Here is a 27,362-nt window from a genome sequence, read left to right on the forward strand (position 1 = left end):
ACAAACACTGTGTTACTTATACTTATGACGTAATATTAAAAATACTAAAATGAGAAAAAGTGGCGAATTTCCCGCCACATGCTGGGAAATTCGCCATATAACTTATTTACCTATCATTTAATCTGATTCTGAATCGGAAGCAAGTACGTCACCATCATCACACATTGTGCACAAACCACACGCTTTTACTGAACCTTTGTCGAAGTTCTCATGAAACCATTGTTGGCAAATTAAGCATTGGTACCAATCCACTTTCTTACCTCTGTGATTCAAGTAATCTTCGCCACAGTCACCACAAAATGTTTACTTGATTGCCACATTTTCTGTTACTCTGGCGAATTTACCAGCTAATGCATAGTCGAAAGAAAACAACACCAAGTATTATTGTATAAAACTCTAAAAAAAATATCAGTATTACATTTGTCGCAAATAAGATGTACTTTCTGAAAGAAAGAAAATCGTTTTTCTAGTATTTCATCGCTGATGAGTCTACACAAAGGAAAAGAGGAGAGAGGAAACAAAAATGGACAACAAATGAGAGGGGAAAAGAGAGAACGAAAGGGGAAGATGAAAAGTAAAGGAGGAAAGGAAAGATAGGACAGATGTGGCTAGGAGAAGTAATGAGGAGAAAGGAAAAGATGCGAGGAGAGATGAGGAAAATGGAGCAAAGAGGAGAAGAGACGAGGGAAAGAGATGAGAGGAGAGGAGAAGAGAAGGTTTGAGAGGAGAGGAGGAGACGAGAAGAGGGAAGTTGAGAGTAGAGTAAAAGAGAGAACATGAGAAAAACGAAAAGAAGAGGAGAAGAGTGCAGTGGAGTCGAAAATCTAAGACATCGGAAATCCTCTTATCTCCTCTCCTGTCTTAGATTTCCGACTCCACTGCACTCTTCTCCTCTTCTTTTCGTTTTTCTCATGTTCTCTCTTTTACTCTACTCTCAACTTCCCTCTTCTCGTCTCCTCCTCTCCTCTCAAACCTTCTCTTCTCCTCTCCTCTCATCTCTTTCCCTCGTCTCTTCTCCTCTTTGCTCCATTTTCCTCATCTCTCCTCGCATCTTTTCCTTTATCCTCATTACTTCTCCTAGCCACATCTGTCCTATCTTTCCTTTCCTCCTTTACTTTTCATCTTCCCCTTTCGTTCTCTCTTTTCCCCTCTCATTTGTTGTCCATTTTTGTTTCCTCTCTCCTCTTTTCCTTTGTGTAGACTCATCAGCGATGAAATACTAGAAAAACGATTTTCTTTCTTTCAGAAAGTATTTCTTATTTGCGACAAATGTAATACTGATATTTGTTTTGAGTTTTATACAATAATACTTGGTTTTATTCCTTTCGCGTATTTCATAAATATCTATTGTGCATATGGCAACTAGCGCCCTGCGTAATTTGGGTTGCCTCGTTTAAAATGTCGTTGTCCTAAAACTTTTGAGAGACGCTGTACATGCACGCTTTCCAAAGCAAATCTTTTCACGACATTTTTACGGTTTGAGGTTACGATATCAAAAATTAAATGGAAGCTAAATAATTCTTATCTGCCACGAAATGACAATTTTCAACGTAGTATTGAAATTCGGCACCTTTCTTTGTCTTCTGTGTAGACGCTATTTGCATTCCAAACTGTACTGCGGGGCCTCCCCGATGGCGCAGTGGTAGCGTTGTTGCCTTGTAATCAAGGGGTCTCGGGTTCGATACCCGGTGGAGGCTCAAGTGGTTCGGATCCCACTTTAAACTGTAGGTCCAGTCACGATTAGCCTTACTGTGCATAACAAATCAATCAATCCTACATTATTATAGGCTAGTTTCACCTAGAAATGTAGTGTAGAGGAATCTTATCGCCTTTATTAAACGATATTATACTTTTAATGTAAAAGTATTTTCAAGCCGATTAAAGTTCAAAGCAACTACGGGGGAAGGGGTGTAGTGGCGCAACCACAGGGGGGCAATGAGCATGGCCCTGTCCCAACCTAGGACGGAAATCAATTCTAGGGGGACAAGGGGGTAAACATTGAGGTAAAAGAAAGCAAGACTAGTAGAATCTGAGAGTAGCAGGACAAAAGGTTACTCAAGATGGAATTATTTCACGTCTTTTTTTACATTATTTCTTCCAGACTACCAACAGCAGCTGCAGGGGGTCACAGAAGGGCAATTGCCCCCTCGATGTAAAATTTTATACAAATTTTTTTGATCGCTTCGCTCGCAATATTTGCTTTTCTTACAGTCTTATCAAGTTCAGAGCCGTAGCTAGGGGGCGGCGGGAGTTGGCCCTGAACGCCGAACGATCTAAACGAAGAAAAAAATGTAAAAGAGAATTCCATGGCGTCCCATGATATTGTTGTGCCATATTAAATCAATATTGTTTTCAGATTTTGCACAAATTTGGATCTAAACATTTTCTTGATCGCTTCGCTCGCAATTTTGTTGTTTTCTGGAATGTATTGTAAATTACCAGAGAGAGAAAGTTAGGACTAATAAGTATTTCAGTCTCTTGCTGCTAGACAGTTTTGTCTTAAATGCATGAACACAATTGTTTGGAGCACATTTCAGAAGACAATTGATGTATTTATTCGTTATGTGTGTGTGTGTGTATACTTACATACACACAATCCAGTGAAACTCAAAACACTGAAATAAAGTGAGGGTTTTCTTTCCTGACTGAACTGTTATCAATGCTTTTGCCCCCCTAATCAGAGGGTCTGCGCACGCCTATGCCCTAAACACAAGCCCAACATTTCCTCAACACTCCTTACATTCTTCACAAAGATTCAATTTTCATTTTAGGCCTCCCCGATGGCATAGTGGTAACGTCGTTGCCTTGTAATCAAGGGGTCCCGGATTCGATACCCGGTGGAGGCACATATAGGGGGTCGGATCCAACTTTAAACTGTAGGGCCAGTTCAGATTAGCCTTACTGTGCATAAAATTGACTTAAAACACCAAATCAATCAATCAACCAACCAACCAACCAATCAACCAACCAACCAACCAACCAACCAACCAACCAACCAACCAATCAATCAACCAACCAATCAACCAACCAAGCAAAAATCAACCAACCAACCAAACAACCAACCAACCAAACAATCAATCCAACAACCAATCAACCAACCAAACAATCAATGAAACAATCAATCGACCAATCAATCAAACAATAAATTAATTTTCATTTTGGCTCTAAATTTATACATACACCACTCCCAGATGGAAAGTTTTGCATAAACTCCTGATTCTCCCTCCAAATGATTTTTTAAAAATATAGTTGTTTAATATAGGCTCGCTACGGTCTCGAAGGTTCAAGGTTCGAGTACTAGCCTGGCCATTTGATATTTCTTGATGACTGTCCCATCATCAATTTCTGTCTAATTAACTATATTCAACTTGACATCATCACACAGTGCACAAATACGCTAAATATCCGGCAAACAGATTCGGAGGAGCCTTTCTTACAGCGAGAAACTTGCGGATTTCGGCACAGCGCGCTACAGCGGAAGGGGTTTCGGTGTTGAATCCTGGCCTGGGTGGTTTTTATTAGTGTGTTCCTTCATCAATTTCATCATATCATCAATCATTCTCATCGTCACGTTTAGACAAACTGGACAGAAAAGTGACGTACTCAATTAACCCCCACAGCTTTTCCGATCTTCTCTTTGTTCCACATTTTCGGATCTACTTCCACCTCTGACCCCACCCCTCAAAAAATATCAGGCCTGATACGCACAATGTTTACACCATGGTTTACACTGCATGTTTTCAACGCAGTTGAAGTATCTGTGATCTGTTTGCCGGAAAATATGGTGGCATGCGTGAATTCACATAATGAATTGATTGTGAGGAAAGTTGTTAGCTGAGCATCATGCAATTATCATTCATCGACGCTATCAGGCAGAAGTCGCAGAAAAAATACGTAAAAAAAAAAAGAAAAAAAGAAATAGGAGTTGAAGAAGATGTACCCATTTCTGGAAAAGGAACCATGAAAACCTATTCGTTTTTGTTTTTTTTAAGAATAAACTTTAATCTCATTTCTGTAGTAAAACCAAGCAAAACATCAGGTAAAACTGTAACACTTCTGGTTTTCATAGGGGCATGTATTCCTGTTGCTATGGTAACATGGGACGTAATTTGCAGCAGATGGCAGCACCTTACTCGAATGGAAAACATATATATGTGTTTCGTTTGTTTATGATGAAACAAAAATGTCACACTGTTGACAGTATTTACGAATGTCATGCATTAATTTTAATAATTTGACTGTAATTTACTTAGCTCTGTGATCAATTTAAATGTTACGTAAGTATTAATGTTTCGTAAGTTTTAATTCGAAAAAAATGACAATATTTACTTGTACGGGTGTATGTTGTTAAGAAGTTGCTATATTTAAGTTTTATAAGAAAATTTGCATCGATAATAATGTGCAAGGGTTACGGTATGTACCTAAATTATGTTCCTAAATTCGTAACTCTTGTAATTTTCAGTGTGAATAACGTAATCCGATTAACGAAAACGTTACTGTAAATTATATGTATGTGAGTAAACAGTTTCAATTGAACGCACTTCATATTAAGAAATTGTGTTGCTTGTTATTTTTATTACTCATAAATGGAGAGAAGGATTTAAACGATGGCAATATTTTATATTCGAATACAATTATATTTAAAATGTTTTGGTACTAGTTAGATATAGCGGAAAAACATTTAACTCGTTTATTTTCAAATTAAATTCATTTCTACTTACCTCATATGCATAGCGGAACATTTTTCAACTTTGGATTACTTTTTTTCAATGAAAAAAGCGTTATTTTTAACATTATAAGTATTTATTGGTCGTTGCTAATTGGCGGCGAAATTTTGACTCACGTTGTCTATCGTCAACTGATATGCAGTGTTTCCAAACTTATGAACCAATAAATGCCGCACAAACTATTCACAAAAGGTTTTTAAGCGAAAATTGATCCACAAACCATTCACGGAAGGTTAGGTTAAGTTCACTTAGGTTAGGCAAACATAGAAAATTGAATTGAAAAAAAAAAACCTTGCTCAGACGTCATCTTGTAAAATTACCGTGTGGTTGTTACACTAACACTTATTTACCGAAAAATCATTGTTTTTAATCCACAAACCATTCATGGAAGGTTAGGTTCAGTTAGGTTAGGCAAACAGAAAATTAAATTGGAAAAAAAAATCCTGCTCACACGTCATCTTGTAAAACTACCGTGTGGTTGCTACACTGACAGGGGGTTACGTAATCGAACGCTCAGAACATTTGATTCATGTAGTCGACGGTAATGGTGGCACGAGCTATCGTGCAACGGAGATACATGAATGTCGAAAAATACCTTATTTACAGGCCGAATAACTTGCACAATTTGAAAAAACCCTTTTCCCAGCTTCAGAAAGTCCACAAGAACTAAATTCCGTAAGTACTTTCTCGTCTTTTCTCCTGTAAATTTCAAGAAATGTGTTTCCGCTATATCTAATCGTTGCCAATGTTTCATTTGCAACAAATTGTAAACCTCTTTTCACATAATACCAGTTATGAAATTAAAAATGTATAAATATGTATTCATGCATGATCATGTATATATGGATATATCACAGTATTTTTCAGTAGCTCTTAGGATTAACTTTGTATTGGTATCTTTTATATCACCCTAGTCAACAAAGTAGTCATAAATTTTCGGGACTTACATTAGATGAAAAACTTAAATGGAAGTCACAAGTAGAACTGGCACAATGTAAGGGATCTCAAGTGTTTAACATAATAAAAATGTTGACAGTTAAGGAAAACTGGGGTGCTGATCCTAAATTATTACATCAGGTCCATAAACAGATGCTAAACTCAAGACTAGAGTATGGTTCCTTTATGTACAATGATAATCTAAGTTGGGCTTTTAACACGCTATCTTCTATCCAATATAGCAGTTTATCCAGGATGTATGGTCTTTGGAAAGGAACTCCAAAACAAGAAACTTTCGTGGAAGCGGGCGATCCACCATACAAACTTAGAGTTAAATATCTTGCGATCAAATTTTTACTTAACGGTAAGAAAATTGCCAACACGACATCTCTGATCATACCAAAACTTCAACTGTTAGACTCTTTGATGCGCAACAGACGTACAGCAAAATATAAATCCAAATTACCGCGGTGGCTCAGTCGGTAACGCATCTTAACTACCATGCTAAAGGTCCCGGGTTCGATCCCCGGCCGGTTCAAATCCGGGAACTTTTCTAACGGTGGAAGCGGCCCCGGCGCCCACCCAGCGTCGAATAACATGGGTACCTGGGGGAAACCCTGGGGGTTAAAGGCTGTCAGGGGCGTGATACTGATCACATCACCCCCACTCACGACCGGATCAAGAAAGTGTGGGGTGTTACCCCCACACCCCCTATACGCCTTCATGGTATGGTGCTATGCACAGGGGAACACTTTACCTTTACCTTTTAACCTTTACTCTATTATGCTTGTAAGGACATTAATAAATTTCAGGCTAATATTATTTGTTTACCTAATGCACCATGCTTCATGACAGACTACTTTAATATGATATCTCCCATGACGATTCATTTTCCTGCCTACCCAAGTAGAGATTTCAGGAAGACAATCTCTACAATTAAAAAAAAGGTAAAGTTCTCCCCTGTGCATAGCACCATGCCATGAAGGCGTATATGGGGTGTGGGGGTACATACAATTTCAAATAATATATATCAAGACTACATACAGTCAAATTTACAATGTGAATATCACATATATATAGATGTTTCAAAAAAATCAACGTCTGGAAAAACAGGAGCAGCATTTTACTGTGATAATTCTGCAGAATTGAAAAATTTTCCGGAGCAAATTTACAATATAGAGAAAGTCTCCAATTTTGTTAATTTTCGGTATACTAACTAATTTTGACCTCCTAATCACGAATCTGTTGAAAAAAACCGAGGGTCACGTCTGAAAATTTGAAAAAAAAAGCCGATTGAATTTTTTTTATATATAGGTGTATATGCGTAGTTTTACGAACAAAAATGTAATCTCCTGTCATTGTGTCCAACCACGCCGTTGTTTTACAAGAAAATGATTTATGATGTTCAATTCTAGTAGGATCCCTATTTTTTCGATGAATTTAGTGGTGAAATGAGTGCTAATGGAACCTAACCTTACAGGCCTAACCTAACCTCGTGTGAATGGTTCGTGGGTCTACCCGTGGATGGTTTTTGGGGCTAATGTCAATGGTTTGTGGGCTACCCGTGGATGGTTTTTGGCGCTAACGAACAATTTTTCATCAAAATGTACAATTTCCAGACGTGACCCCCGGTTTTTTACAACAGATTCGTGATTAGGAGGCCAAAATTAGTTAGTATACCGAAAATTAACAAAATTGGAGACTTTCTCTATATTGTAAATTCTTACCAATTTTCCTTTCCTTATCTGTCCATTTACACTGCAGAAGCTTTCAAAATATGACAGGCATTGCTTTATGTACAAGAGAAGAAGTTGAATTCAGTTATAATTGCAACCGATTCAGCCTCTGTGCTAAATTCTTTACAGTTTGCATCATGGTCATGTCATACCATGTTACATTGTTAACATAAGAATATTCACACTGAAATTAACGAGATTGGGATATGATATCAAATTTATTTGGACACCTGGACCTTCTTTAATAGAAGGGAACAATATAGCAGATACTTTGGCAAAATATGCAGCGAATCAAACAATCCAACGGCCGCTTTCAATAAAGTTTCCGTCCGTAGTTTTGGAATCACACACTAAAAAAAATACTATTTACTGACTGGCAAAGCTTGTGGACAAATACTGGCACTCAATGCGGTAAGGCCTACTATTCTATACAAGAAAGAATTCCAAAGGAATGTTGGTTTAAACAGATTCAACTCTCCCGAAGTTCCCTCACAACTATAATGAGCTGCAGGTTAAATCACACTATCGCCGCAGCTCACCTTTACAAGAAGAATTTAGTGACTTCACCAGTTTGTTTGTGCAGTTAATATAGTGCATCTCCGAACCACATTATATTTCAATGCAAACTTTATGAAACTCACAGAGAACCATTTTTACAGAAATTGTACAGGAGTGGACATCAAGCGCCACTGACACTGCCTTGTTTACTGACTTCACCTTCATCCTCGGTAATCTATATTCTTACAAAATATCTTAATAAGTCGAATATAATTCTGTAAAAGTGTAATGAAGTTTGGTAACTATTTATTATGAAGGAATAATTGTGAGTAAATATTTTGTGCATACATGTATAGAATACCAATTGATAAATTGTTAACTGGTGCATGGATTTTGTCCACAACCAATAAATATTTTATATAAAAAAAAAAAATCACCCTAGCAAACCTGACCTATGAAGGGTATTGGAACCTGTACCCCAGTGCTCCAATTGTGAGGGGGGGGAAGGTTTCCCCCCAATTCAGCTAGCAACATTTTCGCAAAGCATCACCCCAGCTGTCACATTGCTGCCATGTAAAACATAGAAGCATCCTCCCAGCTAGACTCCGCCAAACATTCCCCCCCCCCCCCATCAAAAGTTAGCAATTTCCTCTTGAAGTGCTGCTGTAACCCCAGACAAGATCACTGTGGTATACCATACAAAGTTTATTATGATTGACTGAAGTGATTCTTCTTGCAGAAACTGACATGTGATATCATAACTTGTATTAGATTTTTTTAAAGTTTTTTTTTAGGTAGTGTAGTTTACTACATTCAACATTTTAAATTGGCAAGCATTTCTATTTCTTGTGACATTTTATCATACAGGATTCAGTTGTAAGCTGCCTGAAGCAAAGAAGAATGTCTTTTCGAATACCATTTTGGAAAAAGAATGACAAAGGAGTTGACTACAAAGCAAGACTTGAGCACAAATTGTATTTGGTAAGATTTGTACTCTACAGTATATTTTTAAAAATACCAACATGTAACTTTCCTACATACAAGTTGGCAATTTCAGTTATTTCACATCTATGAAATACCTCTGCATGTTAATCACAACGATGAGAATGAATAATTAAAATTTATATGGGAAGATGCACATGTATATTCATACCAGCCTCTGTGATGCTACAAAGCAAAAGGTTCCAAGTTTGAACCCTAGTTTAGTTTAGTTTAGTTTAGTTTATTTGCGTCCAAGGACTACCGGTGTGTATCATGAGTGTATCAGTTTGTTTGTCCTGTCACCCTTTTTCATCATTCATCCTCATTACTGCAGTTAACCAAAGAGGTAGGAAAGTAGCATAAAATAACTAAAAATAGATTGAAAATGTAAAATCTCATTCCAGTAGGCATTAGTACAAATTGCCAAACATTTTCAATCAAAATGGAAAATGCTTTTGCTGATAAATGTGAGATTAATTCATTTGAGTCAGTGTGACTTTTTTTTTGGTACCTATTCGATCTCGGCAGAACACCTCTCACTCGTTTACTTCATCATTTTTTGTATTCGTACTTACCTATTCTGCATTGCGAAAGATTCTTTAAGGTGTAATTTTGCTTTTTTCACAAAAATAACGTCAATTTTTCACATAAGAGTAATTATTGTTCTTCCTTTTTTCGCTTGCGTAACACACAATATGGCAGGTGCAGCTTGAGTAGCGAGGTGGATCATGTTGGTATGCAGTGTTTCCAACCTTCGTAACCAAGAAATACCTGAATAGCCCCACAAACCATTGACGGATAGCCCCAAAAATCATTGACGGATAGCCCCGAAAACCATTCACGGATAGCCCCAAAAACCATTGATGGATAGCCCCAAAAACCATTTACGGATAGCCCCCATGAACCATTTCCGGCAAGGTTAGGTTTGGTTAGGTTAGTCAAGCATAGTTAAAATTTTGTTCGTAAGACAATGCGATACAGCTTTAAAAAAAAAACACCTTCACTTCTTGCAAAACAACTGTGTGGTTGGAAACACTGACAGGGGGTTATGTCATGAAACGTACGGAACATCTGGCTCAGATACAAGCAACGGTAATTGTGTGTCGGAGAGATATTTTTCTTAAAAAATACATGAATTACCGGTCGAATAGATTACAGGATGGAAGAAAATACGTCCACGAACTTTCAGAATGCTACAGAAATTAATTTCCGTATGTAGTTTCTTTTGTAAAAATGAAGAAATCCGTTCTGCTGAGATCGTATTGTTAATTTTTGGTACTACTTTACTATACCAGAGACACCTATCAATGATTTATTTCGCAATTTTTTACATTGCTAACGTACTATTCTCCGTTGCAGAACATTTCTTTAGGTGAAATAATGGATTGCTAATGAAAATAATGTCTATTTGTTACATACTATAGCCCCACGAACCATCACGGGGACGAGGTATGCCTACTAGGTTAGGTTAGGCCTGTTAGGTTAGGTTCCATTAGCACACCTTTCGTTCTATTTAGCTATTTAGCATATACGGACAACATCAGAATTACAAATTCCACGGCATCTTCCACACCCGGCAACAACTTCACGACGCATCCTCGACACGTCATGTTGTAGCAGCAGCAATAGCACGTATTGTGCTCTCATACAGAAAGCAAATGGCGGCAGCAGCAATAGTGCGTTGGAAATAGATTTTCGTAGAAAACCACATGCATTCACATTAAAATGGATAAAAACTACATTCCCGAACATCAACAACGCTACAGAAAATGATTTGCGTAAGTACTTTCTCCTGTAAATTTGAAGAAATCCGTCTCCGGTATAGTAAAGTGTTACCTAATTTTTTTTAATGTCAGTCCTGAAAATTCAGCTGCATAGCAGAAAAAGAAGGTTAATCCCTCGATTTGTTAAATAGTTGTTGAATTTTTTTCACTACATCTGCTTTAATTGTTAAAGTATTAGTTGAAGTAAAACAATGTTTGTATTTTTTGGTTATTTTATATTGGTGTTCTATGTGGTCTAATTGTAATGATGAGAATGAGAATGAGAATGAAGGTAGCAAGTAGAGTGAAATATTGAAGATTCAAACCTCAGGCTTTGTAGCATGTGACAGTAGTATCGGTTTCTTTCCTTTTCTTTTTTTGTTTGTTTGTTTCTCAAGTGTTCCATGTTAGCTTCATGAATGCTAGTTTACATTGGATGATGTATGGTCAGCATGTAAATTTCTGTTAATGCTTTGTATCAAACTGATATATTTAGGCTGGCCAGATTCTCCAGGGAAGTGGGGGGGGGGGGGAGGGAGAACTTCTGTTTATACTTTGCTTCAACACTTATCATTTACACTTTTTGAGACGACAGCTGTAAGCCCACATGTAGTGCACAGATATCAGTAGAGTTAGAATCTTTATCATTAAAAAAATGGAAAATGTACATTATGCAACAAATGAATTTAAGGAACAAAGGGTTTAGAAATGTTATAAAGAGTTTTTAATTTATATTGTGAGAGTAAAATATAATAGCTTAGATGTATTACATTGTTGCATTCCTGCAAAATGTTAAATACAATACAATGGAGCCGGAGGTATTCTACAATTCTAATATTCCACCAAAAAAACTTTCACCAGATTGACGGTAGGCACATATCTGAAAATATATTTTGGGAGGGAGTCTGAACGAACGAATAGTAGCTCTCACTTACTTTTCCCCTTAAATGTTGCCAACCCTTGACTACATTTTGTACTTTCTTGTGTATTAAAAATATTTATATATTTTTATATCATCTTAATTTATATTAGTCTTACCTATGTGGCACCAAACACACTCATGACTATTAATTTGTGTATCCTTTGTGTATATTCACATTTTCTTCCCTTTTTTTGTGAATGTAAGCTAGCCTTTGTTCTTACTTTTGTATTTGTTCCTTTTGTGTGTCTTTTTTCTTTATTATTATTATTATTATTTTGTTTGTTTGTTATGTGTATTTAGTATATAGTATATGTATCCATTGGGGTTAGGTGGCAGAACAGCCGCAGGCTGAACCTTACCCTTAAATAAAGGATAATTGAATTCAATTGAATTGAAATAATAATAATTAGGGCTGAGCTGATACTGATGCCAATGTATCAGTAAGTATTGGTTGGAATTTAATTTTTACTGCCGATACTTTTGCATTTTGGTCTTTCACAGCGAAAATGCCATGCAACACTTTCGTGGATTTTAAGTATCCTGAAAATTATGCAAAATTCGAAAGTTTCTTTTTATTTTGTGTACTATTATCGTATGAGGGCAACACCTACGAATCATATATTTCAGACTTCTTTACATTGCTAACGTGTTATTTTCGAATGTGGAACATTTCCTACAGTGAAATAATGCATATCAATGTCTATTTCTTATATTTACGAGTACTTACTGTTACTTGTTGTTTCGAATCTGTAACGCATTATGGCCGTGATAGCGTACTGGTTTAGGGGGCGTTCTGAGAGTGTTTTGTCGATTTATGCAGTGTTGCAACCTCGTCCACCGGAAAATATCTACTTTCGTGCCCCAAAAACAATTTTTCGTAAGGTTAGGTTAAGTTAGGTTAGGCAAGCATAATTAAAAAAAAAAATTAAAAATACTCGACACGTCATGTTCAAGTGAAAACACGGCGAGGCTGAAACACTGGCTACGGGGTTGCATCATCTTAACACACGGAACATTGCACTCTCGTGCAGAAAGCAAATGGCAGGAGCAGAATCATCATGTCGGACAGAGATTTTTGCAGAAAACAACACGCATTCACATTAAAATGGATCAAATCTACATTCAGGAACTTCCACAACTGGCCGCGGTGGCTCAGTCGGTAACGCGTCCGACTACCATGCTCAAGGTCCCAGGTTCGATCCCCGGCCGGTTCAAATCCGGTAACTTTTCTAATGTTGGAAGCGGCCCCAGCACCCACCCAGCGTCGAATAACATGGGTACCTGGGGGAAACCCTGGGGGGTAAAGGCGGTCAGGGGCATGGTGCTGATCACATCACCCCCACTCACGACCGGATCAAGAAAGTGTGGGGCGTTACCCCCACACCCCCTATACACCTTCATGGCATGGTGCTAAGCACAGGGGAACACTTTACCTTTTTACCACAACGCTAAAGAAAATGATTTCCGTAAGTACTTTCTCCTGTAAATTTGAAGGAATCCGTTTCCCTCATACGATAATGTTACCTTATTTTGAATCAGTTTTGTGTGAAAAAATTGAATTTTGTGATAGTGCGACATGTAAGTGAACATTTTGATGTAATTCTCAAATATTTTAAAGCAAATATCTTGGTAAATTGTTGCATATAATTAGAAGCTATTACTTATACACTAATATTAATCTATATTTTGAACAACTTTTAATTATTACAATTTTCAAGTATCTGTTCAGCCCTAATAATATAAATGTTTATTAACTAATGCATTAATATAATTAATAGAGCCAGTCTCCATGGCAGTGTGGTTAGCACAGGGGTCCCAGTGATAGGTATTTGCTAAATTTCCACATTGGTCTATGCATAATTGCTTCATTTTCGTACTTTCTTAAACTGTTGCTTTTTACTAGGGATGTGACGAAGCTGAAAATTTACCGATGCCGATGTACTCACCGATAATTTTTGGAACCGATACCGATGCCGATATTTAACCGATTCCGATACATAAGATTATTAAACAGAAATGGGATGTTATTTTCAGCGTGACAAAAATAAATTTGCTATGTACATTTCTATTGCATATCATATGTATATACATATATATTCTCAACAGCTGCGAATGTACATTTGCATCTACAAAATGTTACGTGAACCTTTAAGAAGAACATGGATTCTCAAGAGATTAAACATTAGTACACAAGCAGTTCTTTGAAATGCAAAATGAATTCCTGTTCTGCCAGATTCAACTTCAGAAACACGAGATTTGGAAGCACTTCAGGAAGTAACCTACTTCTTCTCTTATCACAAATCTGTTCAGCAACACTGAACACTCAATTACTGAATACTGATGCAGCAGGTATGCCCAAGTATTTTCTCAGGACTTGCTTCAGGCTTGAATATTCATTTTTGAATTTCCAATACAACAGCAGATCCTGGTTTAGCAATGTACTATTTTATTTCCGATCCTCTGAATGAGTTTGCAATAATTTTATTACAAAAACTCTACAATAATGACGAATCATAACCGAATTTTCAATAAATCGTACAAAACTAGAATATAAAACTTATTAGAAGGTAAAAACTCTAGTATAATCTGTACCGGTTTAAATATCGGATTTTTGCCGATTCCGATACCGATGCCGATGTGTCAATTTCGGCCGATTTTCATACATCTGTAATCGGCTTCGGCACATCCCTACTTTTTACCTTCGTTATGCACCTTGATTTTCCTCTATTTTTATTGTAGATATTACAAGATCCTTTGATTTATCAAATTTTAGTATTGTTTAAAATTATTTGGAAAAGGGTTCTCATGTTATGCACAATCAGTTTTTTAGCACTAACAATTTATATTGCCAATTTGTTTGTTAATCTCTCTTTTATTATTGGCATGCAGGCTAGAGAGGATCCAGAACCAGTTTTTGATTTGTCCGATTGTGCTCTTCGAAATGTGCCTTCTGGCATATACTCTTTATGCAAGGTTTTCAGGAAGGGCTCTCTGCATCTTCAGGTAAGCAAAAAAATATTGATAAATTAAAAAAATATATTTTTTACAAAATTTGAACTCCATCGGACCCCCACATAGCAACACCGGGACACGAAGGTTCAAAATGATACCTGCATATTGCCTGATATGTGTTCCGCTGTCGTGGCAAGAATTGCACACTTACTGAGGATACTTTCAGAAAAAGGGCTTCCCCGATGGCACAGTGATAGCGTCGTTGCCTTTTAATCAAGGGATCCCGAGTTCGATACACGGTAGAGGCAGAAGGTGGTTCGGATCCCACTTTAAACTGTAGGTCCAGTCCCAATTAACCTTACTGTGCATAAAGTGGACTTAAAACACGAAGCCCCGTGACAGATTAAGTTTACAGCAGGTTATGTATTAATCCACGCAAGAACGGCGCTCAGCATATTCCGTGCAAGTCTTGCCTCAACCGCCGAGTTGTTCATATCAAAGACAGTGAGAAAATCAGCAGTACAGTGGAAGTATATTCTGCACGCACGTATCGGTCTGTATATGCGAAAAGTTGCTGCATACCTAACCTGTCGCGGAACTTAACTAAATCAAACTAAATCAATACTTTCGGGGAAAAAATATTCTAATCCTTCTTTTTGCCGAGAAATTCAAAATTCTGAAAGGGTTTTTTTTTTCATATCTCGGAACTATGAATCCTAGAATTATAAATTATATTGCCGAATATATATTTTATACTAAACATGCTTTTCCAGCAGTGGTAGAAGGTGTAAAACTTAATGCAGCTTACCTCTGAAACCACAAGTTACCATTGTTTGAAATTGGCACACAATCACATAGGAACAACAAGGCTTGGTTGCACATGAATTGAGAATGGTTCTAGTGCAAGAAAGGATTATTATTATTCCATCTAAGAACATTGACTGGTTCTGCTACACATGTATCTTTAATTGAAATGATTATTTCATCTTGGTTAAGTTTTTATCCCTTGATCTTTATTGTCTATCCATTGCTGCTTTGACAAAGGCATGCAATGCTTTTAACCATTGATAGTAATGTTGCTTGTTTATCGGTATTAATAATACTAATCCAAACAATACTGAAAACTATTTGCATTGCAATTTTTTAAATTTTAATCTGCATTTGTGTAGTTGTAGTTGTTTGTCTATATCAAATCTGAGTTTAATTCAGTCACAAATTGCCAACTGTATTGATTTACATGTTTAGCTTCAGGTTATGCATGGAAATTCATAAATTCTCGATAAGTTTTGCTTCTTTTCAAAACTGGGAAAAATTAGAAATTGGTATCGGTTCAAAGTGGTATCTCGGGTGTAAGGCATGACCTTTTGAGACGGCACTGAAAAGTCAGCCTCAGTTCCACATAGTACATACACCCTGATAACTGTAATGTTACAGTTCACCAAAGCTCTGGCATCTGGAACTACGGCCAGTATAATAATCTATAGCACTGTTTGTTGTCCTGTGTTTTGTCCTTATATGTGGTCACCGCTCCTTTACAACCTCAGCATTTAATTAGGTCAGGAGGTTTTAGTGCTCAGAGACGAGCGTTGATTGTAGCTACAATAAGGGTCTGGACTAGGGATCGCCAAATCCAGATTTTTTACTATCCGGAATCTGGGATAAAAAAATCCAGATTTCCCAGTTAGGGCCATCTCAAGATAACATTTTCACTCAAGCGATGTGGATTTTTGGCAGCCCCCCAACTTTCCACCTCGTACTGTATTGAGAGTCGAGACCACCTCTCCATCATCCCACAAGAGCTTGCGTTATCGTCAGCCAAAGGGCATTGTTGTGCTGAACTCTTCAAAATATTGCTCATATGCACAGGAGCGTATTCACATTTCTCTCAACTCAAATTGCTCTAACAAAGTGACGGCTTATGAAGATAATGGTTAGTGCTTGTGCAGACAAAAAGAAATCCGAAATCCAGATTCCTTCGAAATCAGGGTAGTAAAATTTCTGAATCCAGATTTTAAATTTTCCAGATATTTTTGGTCATCCCTAGCCTGCATCCTGTATGGGGTGCAATAGATCCTTACTTCTGACATGCAACGGTTTCAATTCAATCAATAAAAGTGGTATCTGCTCAGCCTAAGTTACCATACATTCTTTTTTAAATGTGGCCTATGACATTCTGTTTATTTATTTTCAGGATAACCAATTAAGTTCTTTGTCAGGTGGGGGAAATCTGCAGGATTTATCTCTTTTGCAAGTTTTAGATCTTCATTCTAACTTTTTTACATATCTTCCAAAGGACATCAAGTGCTTAACACATTTAAAGGTTAGTATCAATCCCCGTTTGAATTTGTTCTTGTAGATCATGTTTCAAAACTAAACTAAGTTCCATGACACAACAGCTCTCTAAGTCCCACCGCCTATATTTTCTTACTTTCGAGACTTGAGCACGAGACTTTATTTTTTTACACAGCTCCCCAATTGTCAGCACCAAAATGTTAAGGGTTTCCATCGGGAATCCTACCCAGCACCACTTGCAACAAAACTGGGGTGTTGTTTGTGTTGTCCTGTGTTTTCTTCTTATGTGTGCTGAGTGCCCCTTTACAGCATCGGCTTTTAACCGAAGTCAGAATGTTTTAATATGTTAGTTAACGATATTACAGTTATTTTAGTTATGGTAAGGGGCTGGACCCCATATAACGTGACAGGTGCAAAATAGCCTTTAAGTGCTGATACACCCAAAAAGTTAAATTCAAATTCTGCAAGAAATCGGAACAAGAGTAATTGAAATAGACAATGCAACAAAAATAGTAACACAACATGTCTTACCTAGAATTCAAATCCAAGACCTTTCGCATCAGTATACAAAGTACCTGCCACGAGGCCAATAGAAGTTGCGCTGTTCATGAATTATTTGTATGTATTGATGTGTGTTTTGTGTTGTTTTGTGTTGTGTTGTGTTGTTTGTTGTTATTTTATGCTGTTCTTTAGGTTAATCACCATGATGAGGTTGACTGATGATAGGTAAAGTTGATGAGGTGACACCCATGTCCATGCCAGGATTCAAACCTGGACCATTGGTGTAAGGAATGTAAGTCTAGCACTCAGCATGTATGTCCACTAAAGCGACTGTAGAATTTAGCATCTTATAATTTCTTTCATAAAATAACATTAATCTGGTGGAAAGTGTATAATTAACATGCATGTAATTGTGTGAAACAAATAATATGCCTATTATTTCTGTTCATTTCCAATCCATCTTAATTTTCTAATTTTATAATACATCACAAATATATACGTATAATATATATATATATATATATATATATATATATATATATATATATATATATATATATATATATATATATATATATATATATATATATATATATATATATATATATATATATATATATATATATATATATATATATATATATATATATATATATATATATATATATATATATATATATATATATATATATATATATAGTGTGGCGCATATTGTATCTACCAATTTGAGTTGGCAAACCTGCCAGAATATAGGTGCGCATCTGTGACATACTTACATCCGTGGAGAGTTGGAAGTTAGGTATATAGTATACCATGGAGCGTTGGCCATTGCAGATGGGCAATGGAAGCATTCATCCAAACAGGCACCGGGCACTGCGACAGAACAATGAAGATCACCATGCACCTGTTCCAGAGACGCACGTCAGTGAAGAGCCACGGATAATGTTGTGAACCGTCAGTCGCCATGAAATATGCTCTATTCCACAGGACGTATTGAGGCACGCATCATGAAAGCCTTCTCGCATCACCTCGAACAGTGCATCCAAGCAGGAGGAGGAGATTTAGAGGACATTATTCTCAAGGTACACTAATGTCTGTATTGTCCAGCACTCACCGTCTTTCTGTTGTCATTTGAAATTGGTAGGTACAATATGCGCCACCCTGTATATGTGTGTATAAACACACACACACACTCCCAAAATGTAGGACACAATTGCATTTACGGTAAATATAATATAGTACTAGGAAATAATAGCAAGTAATGTGAAATCAACACTGTTCACAAAAATCCGAAAAATTTCATTACTACTGTACATATTTCAAACAGAGTGTGTGGGACAAAGTTTATGCTCAGGATATGGGATCAGGACAAGATATAAAAAATCTGGGAGTCTGAATTGTTCCAGATGCTAGGAAAATCTGTAATTCTACATGCTATTTCTCCTAATTTATTGATTTGCAATATCTGGTACATATTCTTCCCTGTGATTTTCTGTGTCTCCATTGTAACTGTTTTCTTAATGTAAGTTATGTGATTCTCAAAATGAAGGTCTTTCAGATTTTTTTTTCAAATTCCTCCTGAATGCTGCCGTCATCATCATCATCATCATCCTTCACCATTTCCTACCTCTGGCTGGGTCGGCATAGAAGTCAACCCTCCCCATGTTCTTCTGGTCTTCCACCATTCCCCTCATTCCATGGTGTTCCAATCTTGTCCTCTTCTCCTAACATTCTCCACTATCTGCTCTTTTTACCGACATCTTGGACTCCCCCTTGGACTCCCCCTTGGCCTTATTCCCACTCTTTGTGCATTGTAAGCTCTTACTGGCAGTCTTTCAGCATCCATCCTCTTCATGTGTCCAAACCATCTCATCTGTGCCTGATCTATCCTGTCCTGAAGCTTCACCACACCCACTGTCTGTTGGATCTCCTCATTCCTTATTCTATCCCTTCTAGTCTTTCCCAATATACTCCTTAAAAATTTCATCTCCACTGCCTGCATCTCTCTTTTGTCTCTCTCTGTCATTGTCCAAGTCTCTCCTCCGTACGTAATTATTGGCTCATATTATGTGTTATATATTACCTTCTTGCATTTCATACATACATCCCTGTTCCTTATTAATCTTTGAACGCTTTGGTATAGTCAGCCATCCAATTGTATTCTGTTTACCTCCTCATCTACTCTTCCACTTCGCCATCCCGTCTCCATGGGAATGACATATAGCCATGCAAACCACCGCTATAAGCAGCGTAATGCTCAATTATGCTTCCTAGATATTTGAAACTTTCCACTACTCTCAAGTCTTCCTTGTCGACCTTTATTCTTGGTACATTTCTGGCTTTGTTTCTTGTTGTCGTTAGCACCTCACTCTTTTCTGCGCTGAATTTCATTCCTGCTCTTCTAATTTCCTCATTCCAACTATCAAGCTGTTTCTGTACTTCTTCTTCCCTGCTTCCCTATATCACTAAGTCACCAGCAAACAACAGGACCTTCATCTCTTCCTCTCCTATCTTCTTCCCCACCTCTTCCTTAATTGCATCCATTGTTATTATGAAGAGTAGTGGGGAAAGAGCACTTCCCTGTTTTAATCCATTATTTGTACTGAACCACTCCATTCTTCCCAATGGTGTCTTCACACAGCTCTGGTTGGCCTGAGTACATCTGGATGCTGAGTACAGAACTAAAATGTAAGACACATCCAGAAAGAGAAGAAAAGGAGTATTTCTGGTGGGTCTATACAGGGTGACAAAAAAGTTCAGAGACTTTATTTTAAATGTTTCAACTGTATAAAACTGCTCTATAAATATATAAATCTAAATCACTAACTTTTCAAAAACGTTTATTAGACTAGTAAGAACAAAACAAAGAAATAAAATTACAATAATGTGCTGGAACCCAGACTTGCTGAAGCATGAATCTGTCTTTGCTGAAGTGCCCGGCTGGCTACGTTTCCAAATGTCATGGAGAACAATTTGCTGATAGCTAACAGCATTCATTTTGATATCTTGATTGATGAACAGCAAGGGCTTTTTCCCATTGCACAAACTGCCCCAAACCATCACTGATGCTGGAATATGATGGCAAGTGACAACTTTTGCAGCAGTGGAATTCTTCTGTCCCTTCTGCGGTAATTGATGGTGGTTTTGATGGTTATGCACACATTCCACTGTCAAAATCTTCTCATAAGTAAAAATAACTTTTTGAAGACCATAACTGGTGACCAACTGAAGCAAACGATGGTTTTTTTGCAGCTACTTTTGTTTCATTTCATCAGTGAGGAAGTAAACGCGATCTCACTTTTTGGACTAAAATTAAATGATAAATTCAAAAAACAGCAAACGTTTTTAAAAAATATAAACAACACAAGAAAAATAGCTCAAAACAAGTTTCGAACTTTTTCGCCATCCTGTTTATATTGGAAAGGAAAATATAATTAATGTCCAATGATTGTTACAGGTTCTTAATCTTCACAACAATAGACTGAAGCAACTGCCAGATGAAATTTGTCAACTTTCAAGACTACAGCTGCTAGATGTTTCTCAAAATGCCTTGAGAAGTTTACCAGAAAGTATGGGGAAAATGAACTCTTTGCAGAATCTAAACTTGTGCAGCAACAACCAACTGCAAACCCTGCCCAAGAGCTTGTGCCACGTACAGTGCCTCAAAAGTATTCAGTTAGATCGCACTAATTTTCAGTTTCCTCCATCTGACATTCTCTTGCTCGGAACAGAAGCCATTATGCAGTATTTGTGTCATGGTAAGGTTTTTCCCTTTTTTTTTTACTTACTTAATTAACAGCTTCTTTCCATTGTTACCTGCTTCTCTTTTCTCCATACTAATAATAATAATGTATACAGGGAGATTCTGTAAAATCACATAAAAAGAGAAAAACTTTAACCTGTCTCACCTAGTACTTAAGTTCAGCCATGGTCCTTAGAACCTCAGCCTTAATAGTGGCTATGAATAATAGTGATACTAAGAACTGTTGAAGAATCTGTCATGAACAAATATTAGATGAACAACATTGTCAGTTTCAAAAATGTAGTCTGTAGCAGTGAATGTGAGCATATTACAAATTTTATTTCAAGCTTGTTACCACTACACGGAAGCTCCATTATGCAGTTATGATTTTGAATATCATTCTGCATTACAAAGTAGCTGAATAAATCAGAACAATACAGAAGACAAAAATTATACACAGATTGCTAGTTTCTTGAAATTCATGCTAGTTTTTAAGGAGAGTTTCTACTTTTTCCCATTGAGGATTGAATAAAAGATGGGAGATATTTCTTTCCTGGTACAAGAAAGCTGGAAATGTACGTTTTGTCCTGAATTCAGGTGAGTTTGTGTGATTTTACACTTTCTGAAGGACTCGCCCTTGAGTAGAACAAAGGGCATTACCAGGAAAAAATGTAAATCGGAAATTTATTCTAGGGGCACATGATTCATTATATCTCTTAATGTATAATCAACCCTACAGGAAATGTGTTTCGATATGGATAGACATGTTTAAATACTGGGGCAGAATACCGTATTTACTCATGTATAATGCACACTTTTTTCCAAAATTTTTGCCCCCAAAAACTGTGGTGCATATTATGCATGGAATAATTCAGACAGCCAACATGAAACCGTACAGGGTCGTTCCATGATTTTGAGACACTTGCATTGATTTTTCATGTTTACGGAACCCTATCAAGTTGTATATCATTGTAAAGCTTAAATCCTGCAGTTTCTGAATATGGAAACAGGATTCCATTCAAGATAACGACACTAATGTGAAATGTGATTGAAATAAGTTCATCACAAAATGAAGGAACATTCTGATTTTTATGGTACTTTGGATGAAAGAAAACATAAGGAAAAGATAATAAAAATTAAAATGTATTACTGGCCAAATAATATGACATACATGGAATGTGAAAATTCCTTAATGGAAGAAATTGAGTTGCTAGCTGCTGTTTAGAAGGTCCTGAATGTGCATCGTATAAATGTTACATTAGTCACGGAAAGAAAAAAGTATATATATTTTGAAGTTATTTTAGAAAAAGTAAAGAAGGAATGAGCAAAACCACATATGAAAGTTTGAAGGCCATTTCACACGATTTTTCACTTTGTAATGTAATGTTCTACGACACCAAGAAAAATAGTGCAACTCTGGTGAAATTCGAGCATGCACCTTCCATCACATGGGATGCATATCGGCAGTATTTGTTGTGCGAGAAATAATAGAATATAACTTCCTGAGCACTGCAAATCCATAATGTAATTTCGATTTCGCTTTCTACTATTACAGAATAAATAAGGTGGTTAAAGAGTGAAAGTTTTGGGATGCTAAACACAATGGAGGGAGAGGGAGTAGGTGGCATGGGTTGGAGACTTTTTGTTTAGACAAGAGGATATTTTCCTCTTGGTCCACATAGCAACAGGTGACTCATTGAATAGGTATGATGTCATTCACTCTTGATCAGCATAGCAACAGCTTTACGACATACAACTAAGAAAGCCATTTCTTGAAACTGGATTGTACTGCGCATTATATACAAGATATAATTTTTTATCACTTGTACCCATCAAAAACCAGGGTGCGCATTATACTCACTCGCACACTATGCATGAGTAAATATAGTATTTTATTCACTTTACTGAAATCATTTTTGTAATGCTAGTTTACAATGTTACAGAATCACCCTGAATATGTTACATAATTTATAATTCTTTATTTCTGTATATTTATTGGTTTCATGTAATCTAATTTTAAAAGTTTAGATACTGTATTATACCTTGATTAAATATTTATAAGTCTAGAGTCAAGTAAAGGGTCACCAGAATGGAAATTATCAGCAATGGATTTGTTTTTACGAAATGAACTCAGATGAGAACTTGATTTTATAAATTCCATTAAGGAAGAATGTTTAGCAGTAATAATTAATATAAAAGCATATTAATTTTCCTTCGTGTTATTTAAGTTGACATATTGTGGTAAATTAATTTATCATGGTACAGGCTGTTCAGTTAGGAAAACATTGCCAGTGTTTAACTATGTAAGTCAGAATTCAAACTCAGTATTAGCACAATAGGTAGCTATGGTGCTATATTGAAAAGGAAATTTCAATTTACATATGCTGATGAATAGTGTTTATGTTCAAACAATAATAAATATTTTTATAATTATTATATTGATAAAAAACTAGAGATAACAAAAGTTACAAGAGCATCAATTATGCATTTGTTTAAAAGAACATTTATTACATATAAATGTTATTTATATGAAGAAAATATTTCTATATTATCTCCTTGTGAGGTAGAGTAAGTCTTTTTCTTAATATTTTGGCATGCATCAGTTCTACATCTGAGTATACTCAATATGTCAATTTCTTCAACCAGGTTTACAAGATGGCTTCCATTCTTCAATTTTTAAAACTCCACATATGGTTAATTCACATCCAAAATGCAGAAGATATTTCTCTCACTTTTGTCTTATTTCTCAAAACATTCATTTGAGGTAATGCATTATTCATCTACTAGCTTGATAATGCAGATGCAAGCAGATAATAATTTCCTGCTTCCAATTTTTAAACTTGGCACTTTTTACAAGTTCCAAATCTTTTTAAAGATTATGCCATTATAAAGGCATTTTCAAGCTTCTGTTATGAACAAAATGTCTCTATATAGTTTAAACAAACTATTAAAGATTAACTTGCAAAGTATAATCTTTCAAAATATCAAGATTTATACAAATATCAATCCTTCACCAATAGCCACATTTTTACTTATCTTCCATCCATCATGAGATTCCTCAAAAGTCACAGACAACTAGTATTAGAGCAACTAGTTCAAGCCCGATTTTTTAGTATGTGTTATCTTCAATTGTTTTTGTTTTATATTTTTGTCCATAAGTGCTTAACAGCTTGAATGTTTGTGTAGTAAATGTACATTTTCTCTGTTACAGCTATTTTACTATGTATGAGTCATTCCATGCCAAATCAACACAGATATGTGCAATTTTTAACCTGACCATCTCCGATTTTCATGAAATTTGGGGAGTTGAAACTATGCATAGAACTTAGTAACTATGAAAATTTTTAGTCTCGTGCGCCTTGTAATTGTTAAATTATTCAATGTCAAAGTTTGCAGAAATTGCCTTTTTTGAGCCCGCTTAGCTATACTAAATGTGCTGTAACTCCGCCCCTATTTCGCCTAGGAAGCTCAAATAAAGCTTATTATACAGGGAATTGAACAAGCTTTCCAGTGATATATAACAAGCCTACCTTTGGATAAAAATATAATTTTGTCACGTGACCTTGACATTTGACCTTGAATATCTCAAAACATGTCATCACCAAAAATCGTGAAAAAAATATATTTGGTCCCTCATACCATACTCTAAAACATATCAAAAAATCATTCTGGGACTGCAATGGGATGAGAAGATACAAAATAATATGTGTAACTATGTGACTGATAAAAGCCCGATTACATGAACTATGAAGAGTCAGATGTCCCTTAACACCCCCTACAAAATGTGAAGGAGTTATCCTGTGTATAATTGGTCATTAAAGAAATAGGTTAGGCACAGGGAGATCCCTAGCCGTGTGTATCAAGCGCAGGTCCGTCATATTGTTGACCGCCATATTGAATTCAACGCAAAAATTTCAAAGGAAAGGGGGTGATGTGATATATCAAATCAGGCTAGAATTTCACGAGAAATGAAGTGACGAAGGTTTATCCAACATATATTTAACCAGCAAAAATTTATTACTGCATGCTTGTAACCATTTTCCCCTTTTCGAGGTGTTAAAAACAAAGCATTGGAATGCTCCTAATGTGTTAGGAACTCATCGAGATCCCGCTGACATCTTGGGAGAGAAAGAAGTATACGCACCATTGCATATTCAACCAAATAGTTGAATAGTGAATAATATTGGGAAAAGTATCTCAAACAATTACGTGACACTTCCTTTGGAATGAAAAATTCTTCAGTGACGAGGCTAATTTTTATGTTCACGGTGAAGTTAATAAAAATAATATGCAATACCTGTGATTTGCTCAGTTGAATGGTTGTTGCTGGTAAGCTAATTATGTGGTATAATGTATGGCAAACGGAAATGGTTGGTCCATATTCAACAACGTAACCTTAAATGGTGAGGGTTCTTGGATTTGTTAAGTGAACAGGTTTTTTCACCCTTGCTTACGGGATATGGCACTTTTCGAGAGTTTTGAAACAGGACAGAGTGTGACCACACTATGTAGACATTTTCGCAATTTCTTCATGGTAATTTTCTAGGTAGATTGATGGGCACACGGGGATCTATTAAAAGGCCTGCACATTCCCCAGATATAACATCTTAGGAGGACTTTTACCTTCAGAAACATTTGAAGAGAATGGTGCATGCATTAAAAGTCCCTGATATTGACCATCTGAGAGAAGGCATAGTTGCTGCTTGCGATGTTGTTGCACATTCTACATTACCAAATGTTCTATGCGAGTGTGAGAGATGTCAACGAGTGTGCTCACAGGAACATTGACAACATTATAATGTGCATATATCGTAAGTGAAAGATATGTGTATAACTTTTGGCTGGCGTAAGATACGTTGGAAACTCCTTCGTCACTTCATTTCTCGTGAAATTCTAGCCTGATTTGATATATCACATCACCCCCTTTCCTTTGAAATTTTTGCGTTGAATTCAATATGGCGGTCAACAATATGCTGGATCTGCGCTTGACACACACGGCTAAGGATCTCCCTGTGCCTAACCTATTTCTTTCATGACCAATTATACACAGGATAACTCCTTCACATTTTGTAGGGGGTGTTAAGGGACATCTGACTCTTCATAGTTCATGTAATTGGGCTTTTATCAGTCACATAGTTACACATATTATTTTGTATCTTCTGATCCCATTGCAGTCCCAGAATGATTTTTTGATATGTTTTAGAGTATGGTATGAGGGACCAAATATATTTTTTTCACGATTTTTGGTGATGACATGTTTTGAGATATTCAAGGTCAAATGTCAAGGTCACGTGACAAAATTATATTTTTATCCAAAGGTAGGCTTGTTATATATCACTGGAAAGCTTGTTCAATTCCCTGTACAATAAGCTTTATTTGAGCTTCCTAGGCAAAATAGGGGCGGAGTTACAGCAGATTTAGTATAGCTAAGCGGGCTCAAAAAGAGCAATTTATGCTAACTTTGACCTTGAATAATTTAACAATTACAAGATGCACGAAACTAAAAATTTCTATAGTTACTAAGTTCCATGCATAGTTTCAATTCCCCAAATTTCATGAAAATCGGAGATGGTTAGGTCAAAGGCTGCGTTGATTTCGCATGGAATGACTCGTATATCACAATAGACTTATCTAATGCTTACCATTACCATATTTTGAATGTTGATTCAAAATACCAAGTATGACATCATATTATACATTGAACAATTTTAAAGAGTTGACATTTGTATATAAACCTTGATGCCAATGCAAATGTACACAATTTCAATAAATTTAATTATAAATTTGAATGTATCATATCTTTCTTGTCTGAAAGAACACATATAATTGAAGATATTTGTTTTTCATATTGCCAGTCAAAAATAACTGTTATGACTAAATTATTATAAATATTGCACAAATGTGGAACTGAACTTAGCCTAACGATTTTCAAATGTTGTTATGACAATGTATTATTTTTATTGTCATATTAGTGATTTTTAAAAATCTCACTGAAATCCCTACAACTTCTACCTTTTCCTGAAAACAACTGTGCACCGTGTATTCCCTCATATTTTTACCATTATCTGATTTTTCAGTAATAAAGTGCACATCGGGCTATGATGCCAGGGTCCCCGGGTTCGAATCCCAGCCTGAGCATGGATGTTTGTGAGTGTCCATGAATTTCATCATATCATCACTTATCCCCATCTTCACAAATTAGCTAAAAGTGAAGTAAAATAAATCAATCAATCAATCAATCAGTAATAAAGTAATAAAATTATAGGAATTTTTGTGGTGTATTTTAACCATATCCATGACAGTGGCAGCTTT

At 36.3% G+C, this 27,362-nt stretch overlaps 1 protein-coding gene across 2 annotated transcripts in view; it reads left to right on the plus strand.

Moving 5' to 3' along the window:
- Positions 1–4,139: 4,139 nt before the first annotated feature.
- Positions 4,140–27,362, plus strand: part of LOC145977733 (E3 ubiquitin-protein ligase LRSAM1-like) — a 64,236-nt gene continuing 41,013 nt past the window's right edge. For both annotated transcript variants that reach the window (XM_083109983.1, XM_083109984.1), the window contains exons 1-5: positions 4,140–4,277; positions 8,765–8,878; positions 14,453–14,566; positions 16,707–16,835; positions 20,766–21,066. In XM_083109983.1, the coding sequence (XP_082966109.1) occupies positions 8,798–8,878; positions 14,453–14,566; positions 16,707–16,835; positions 20,766–21,066 (625 nt within the window). In that variant the 5' untranslated portion in view covers positions 4,140–4,277; positions 8,765–8,797. The remainder of the gene's footprint in view (positions 4,278–8,764; positions 8,879–14,452; positions 14,567–16,706; positions 16,836–20,765; positions 21,067–27,362) is intronic.

This window comes from Lepisma saccharinum, chromosome 23 (assembly GCF_977018435.1).
Source record: "Lepisma saccharinum chromosome 23, izLepSacc3.1, whole genome shotgun sequence".
NCBI lineage: Eukaryota > Metazoa > Arthropoda > Insecta > Zygentoma > Lepismatidae > Lepisma > Lepisma saccharinum.